At 39.9% G+C, this 5,726-nt stretch overlaps 1 protein-coding gene across 1 annotated transcript in view; it reads left to right on the top strand.

Moving 5' to 3' along the window:
- The first annotated feature begins 1,073 nt into the window (after positions 1–1,073).
- The window catches only part of LOC107697391 (nipped-B-like protein B), a 25,953-nt gene continuing 21,300 nt past the window's right edge, over positions 1,074–5,726 (top strand). Inside the window, exons 1-8 of the mRNA XM_016498159.1 lie at positions 1,074–1,214; positions 1,803–1,968; positions 2,084–2,214; positions 2,924–3,032; positions 3,174–3,325; positions 3,633–3,781; positions 3,907–3,988; positions 4,565–5,104. Coding sequence (XP_016353645.1) covers positions 1,151–1,214; positions 1,803–1,968; positions 2,084–2,214; positions 2,924–3,032; positions 3,174–3,325; positions 3,633–3,781; positions 3,907–3,988; positions 4,565–5,104 — 1,393 coding nt within the window. The 5' untranslated portion in view covers positions 1,074–1,150. The remainder of the gene's footprint in view (positions 1,215–1,802; positions 1,969–2,083; positions 2,215–2,923; positions 3,033–3,173; positions 3,326–3,632; positions 3,782–3,906; positions 3,989–4,564; positions 5,105–5,726) is intronic.

Raw genomic sequence — 5,726 nt, 5'->3', positions numbered from 1 at the left:
AGCAGGACTGTGTCTCCTGCAGCCTGTCCCACTGCCTGATGGGAAACCCTCCTAGAGGAGTGGAGGCAGTTATAGAAGCATAGGGGGAGGGGTAACTACAAAATAAAGCCCATTTGATGAGCAGATGCGCGTGTAGTTTTGGCTTTGCTTGGTGCCTCTTTTGTTCTGTACATAATGCATATGGTAAGTTTAAAATGAAGGTTTTTGTTTTGTGACTCCATTATTTATTTTATAGATAGTTACCTCCTTTAATATTTCCACGTTTTAAATTTCAGATTTCCAGATGTCAGTGCTTGCCATCAGTGTCATGTTTATTAAAACATTGAGTTATGTTGAACTAGTGATCATGTTATGCGGAAAAATGTGGTGTTTGCAAAGTTTTCATCACTATTATGGAGATGAAACTAGTTGTGAAAAAATATACACTACCATTCAAAAGTCTGGGGTTGGTAAGATTTTTTTGTTGTTGTTGTTAAAAGTAGTCTTATACTCACAAAGTCTGCATATATTTGATCAGTAATACAGTACAAGCAGTAATATTATTAAATATTATTACAATTTAAAATAACTGTTTTCTATTTTAATACATTTTAAAATCGATTCCTGTGATGCAAACCTGAGTATTCAGCAGCCATTACTCCAGTCTTCAGTGTCACATGATCCTTCAGAAATCATTCTAATAGGATGATTTGCTGCTCAAAAACATTTCTTTTGATTATAAATGTTGAAAACAGTTGTGCTGCTTAATATTTTTGTGGAAACCGTTTTCAGAATTCTTTCATGAATAGAAGGTTCAAAAGGACAGCAAAATGTAAATGCTGTGTAAGATTGTCACTTTTGATCATATTAATGAATAAAAGCAAAATGAATGTAATAACTTGATTTGTTCTGTTTTCTGGTTTCCTTGCTTTCCTTGTCTATATTTTTGTAGCATTAAAGCATTTGAATGAAACATTTCTAAAGGTGTTTTAATTGCAATACTGTGCTATTGTTTCCATATGTCAGCACAGAAAGTGTTCAAGTACTGAACCTGATAATTATGTCATTTTGTCCTTTTCTTTCTCTTGCAGCAAAAGATGTAATGGTGGATCAGTGAGCAGCGACACTGAGCGACCTGTGCATCCACGCGAGCTCCCTGCCCTTCTTCAGCATGAATGGGGATATGCCTCATGTTCCTATCACCACTCTCGCTGGGATCGCAAGCCTCACTGACCGTAAGTTGCACAAATGCTTGGTACCTGAACTTGTGTAACAAACCTTCCTTAACTAATTATTTATGCACGCTGTGTCTCTTAAAGATGCTTTTAAAAATGTAATGTTAATTATTTAACAATTATGACATAACTTTTATAACTGAAATTATTAGATAATAGAGTGCTATCAGGACAGAGTTCATAGTGTTCAGCTCATCATTTGACTTGAACATGGTGGCCGCCATAAGAGGGAGACCATCCTTATGTAGAATAAAACATTTTTTTGTCGTACACAGATAAACAAATTTATCAAATTAAGTACTATTGATTTCTCTTTGAGTGTGAAAATTACTTGGTGTACCTTCAAAAGTGTAAATATTCATCCAGATGGTATATACTGAAGAATATGCTCTTTTGATTGGTTATCGAAGATGTTGATTAAATGTCTGTTCATACCTTTCATATTGATAGGGCTTGAACTTGATTTGAACAGGCAATCATTTTTTTGTGACTGGATCAAAACTGGAAGTCCTGAAGAAATTAGTGAAATATTTCACGCCTCCTGTTGTGATAAGGAATAACTAATTTTTTTGTGTGTTTATTTCTCAGTGTTAAATCAGCTGCCTCTCCCTTCCCCTCTACCTGTCACCACCACTAAGAGCCTGCTGTATAATGGGAGGATCGCCGAGGAGGTCAGCTGTCTGCTGTCCCGGCGGGACGACACTCTTGTGTCCCAGCTGGCACACAGCCTCAACCAGGTGTCCACCGAGCACATGTGGGTATCTCACCTTGGCCTCCTTCCTTCAGTACATCCTCAACAAATGTGTTTATCATACATGATATGTAAAATATCTGTGAATCTCATTCCATCTTTGTGATTTTACATGCAGAGAGCTGAAGGACAACTTGGGCAGTGATGACCCGGAAGGAGATGTGCCTCTACTGCTGCAGACGGTGTTGTCCAGGAACCCCAATGTCTTCAGGGAGAAAAGTACGCCCACCCGATATGGGGTTCAGGGCGGTAAGGAGAAACTGCAGAAATAAAGCTGTTTAGTCTGGGCATGCTTTTATTCTGTGATCTCTGTTAGAGCTCCCTGGATTAGAAATCCCATTTTTTGTATTTTCCAGACTGTAGTTAGTGTTAATTAGTGGTAATATTAATTATAATTTTAGATGTATGAAACTGCCATAATATAATCATTTTACATTTTGGCTCTGGGCATGCACTATTGTTCAAAAGTTTGGGATCGGCAAGTTATTTTTTTTTTCTGAAAAAAGTCGCTTACGCTCACTGAGGCTTGCATTTATTTAATCAAGCACAGTTCAAAACAGATGTTCTGCTTAATATTTTTATGGAAAATATGATGCATTTTATTCCAGATGCTATGATGAATATAAAGTTCAAAAGAACATACGTCTTTGCTGTCAGTTTTGATAAATCCTTGATTCTTTGATGCATCCTTGCTGGAAAAAAAATGATTAACTTTAAATTATTACTGACCTGCAAACTTTTAAACTGTAGTGTATATATGAAAGTATTGTAAGTGTTACATTTTTTTTGGTATTTGGGTCACAAAATTATTTTATTGGTGACTGAGTTTAATCTAACTCATTGGAGTTCTAGTCAGATGGCATGACAAATGTGAGCTTGAATTGCCATGTCATTTGCCCCATGAAGTCAACATTTTAAACCCATGGTTTGTTGATGGTCTTTGTTTTATGCTTTGAAGGTTTAATGCAACAGCCAATGATACCACCATACAAGATGCCTCAGAATTCAATGCATGGAAGTCCGGCGTCAAACTACCAGCAAACCACTATAACTCCGAGCCCTCCCAGGTACTGTTTCAGTTTCCTTTTTATTTGGGTTAGATAGGTAAGTGGCAAACAGCATACCGTTTTAACTCCATCTAGTGTGATTAAAAAAACCTGGTTCCATTTCCAGTATGTATACTGACCAGTTCTGCTCTTACTCAACAGCCGATATGTTCAACCTCAGGCAGGTTCTGGTACCAGGTACATGCCCCAGCAGAACAGCCCAGTGCCCAGCCCGTATGCACCACAGAGCCCCGCAGGCTACATGCAGTACAGCCACCCACCCAACTACCCTCAGCACCAACAGATCCAGCAAGGTGAGTCTCCAGTCTCCTCTCTAAAGAGAACCTCAAGAGGATTGTCACCATTTTCATTATCTGTAGTCTTAAAACACCTCAAGGCTCAAGGAAAAGTGGTTTTAATAAGATTTGTTCTTAGTGAATCTTCTTTTATCCACGTCCCTTGCTGAATGATATGTGAAACCATCCCTGGCTGTTAAAATCAAAAACTGAAACGTGTATTCAGTTTCTTAATGCATGTTCTTGTTCTTATTGTGAAAAATTAATCAATGCAGATTATTCCAAATAAAAATAAATCGGTGCATAAGTTTTTTCTGTATTGCAGTATCCGTATCCAGTCCAATAGTTCCTGGTGGTATGAGAAACATCCATGACAACAAGGTCTCCTGTCAAGTGTCGGGTAACTCCAACCATAATGCGAGGCATTGCTCCAACGATGAGTACATCAGCATTGTCCAGAGACTTGGAAATGATGTGAGTGCTTGCCAACAGAAGTTTTTATAACCCGACGTATATTTCTGCCTCCAAATTATTTTTCCTTCATTCGATTGTGCCTGGATCTGTATTAACAGCACATTTTTCAACCTGTGTTTTCACAGGAGAGTGACCCCGCTTTGAGAAACGCCTCCTTTCCTGTACGCTCCGTCTGCTCCCCTGCTGGAAGTGAAGGGACTCCGAAAGGTAGATTGAACCTCCATTTTTGTACCTATACCATTTTTAGATGGGTATGCTTTTAGGTCCCTACTTTAACTCCTACTGGTCTCTTTTCACATTGTACTTTGGGTACGTTTGCAGCAGTCTCACCCGTGAGTACCACAGTGCTTACTAGTGCCACATGTGTACCACTGTAAGTAGGTAGCAATGCAGGGTGAGACATTGCCAGATTCACTGTTTAATTTGTGTTATTGTCACTTTGAACATACATCCTTTACACATATGCTTGTACTTGTCTGTATAGTATGAGTATGCTTGCTGTTCTCCCAAGAAAATATATTCAGAGACAAGCAGCTGTGAGAAATAATACTCTCCTCTTGTTAAGTTGTGATGTAAGGAATACTGTTTCTGGGTCCAAGCCTCTACTTTTTTCATTTGAGAATATTGTCTCAAACAGACAGACAGAATGTGGATATGCAAAGATGCCGAAATTAAACCAACCAAACTCTGACAAACTGGTTCATTCCAAAAGCTTATTATGTTGCCATATTGCTGATTTACACAGAAGTATGATTTTTCAACTTTATGTTGGTTAAATTTCAGTTGGATCTCGGCCGCCCTTGATTCTTCAGTCTCCTCCACCCTACACCTCCCCAAGAGATGCTGCTCCTGACCTCCTGTTGGACTCACCTGAACGGAAAAAGAAACAGAAAAAATTAATGAAAGAGGAGGGGGGTAAAGGTGCCATGTATGACATTGTCAGCTCACCCACTAAAGACTCCACAAAGCTAACAATAAAGTTGTCTCGAGTGAAGTCTTCTGAGACTGAGCAGTCAGCTGAGCCATTATCGGTGGTAGAGCATGGCTCAGAGGCTGAGAATGAACTATCGTGCAATAGCTTACCATATCACCGGAACCCCCAGGAACGGCTCTCCACAGGTCAGTGTCTATCGGGTGAGCAGTCGGCCTACCAGCAGTTTCCTGTACTACAGAACACTGGGGCACTTGCAGCCAAGCAACCCGGGGTAGTTAGTGGAACCCCCTACGACGAGGCAGAGCTGGATGCTCTTGCTGAGATCGAAAGGATTGAGAGGGAATCCGCTATAGAACGAGAACGCTGCTCTAAGGAAGTTCAAGATAAAGGTTGTGTTTATTTTCTAGTTGTCACTTGATGTGCATGCTTTTAATCGATTATCTAGTAATCTGTATGACAGCTTTTATTACTGGTGCCTATAAAGGTTAACATGCTAGCAACGCTCATAACTACAACTGCTAGCAATGCCCTTGCACCCACTCAGAACATCCAATCAACCACATCATAATATAGTAACAACTTGCCTTACCAATTGCAAAGCAGTTCCCTGGCACCCACCCAGAACATCCAAGCAACCACATCATAATATAGTAACAACTTGCCTTACCAATTGCAAAGCAGTTCCCTGGCACCCACCCAGAACATCCAAGCAACCACATCATAATATAGTAACAACTTGCCTTACCAATTGCAAAGCAGTTCCCTGGCACCCACCCAGAACATCCTAGCAATCTCATCATAATATAGTAACAACTTGCCTTACCAATTGCAAAGCAGGACCCTGGCAGCTACCCCAGAACATCCTAGCAAACACATAGTAACATGCTAGAAACTAGGGCTGCACGATTAATCGCATGCGATATTTAACGCGCATCTTGTCAGAAAGCCGGTTCTGTAATCAGCGGTAAATCTCCATCACCTGCGTGCTTTCACATTGAGCAGCATTAACTA

This window comes from Sinocyclocheilus anshuiensis, unplaced genomic scaffold, assembly GCF_001515605.1.
Source record: "Sinocyclocheilus anshuiensis isolate Anshui unplaced genomic scaffold, SAMN03320099.WGS_v1.1 scaffold939, whole genome shotgun sequence".
Lineage (NCBI taxonomy): Eukaryota > Metazoa > Chordata > Actinopteri > Cypriniformes > Cyprinidae > Sinocyclocheilus > Sinocyclocheilus anshuiensis.
The sequence above is the reverse complement of the archived record's forward strand: the minus strand, read 5'-3'. Positions and strand labels throughout refer to the sequence as shown.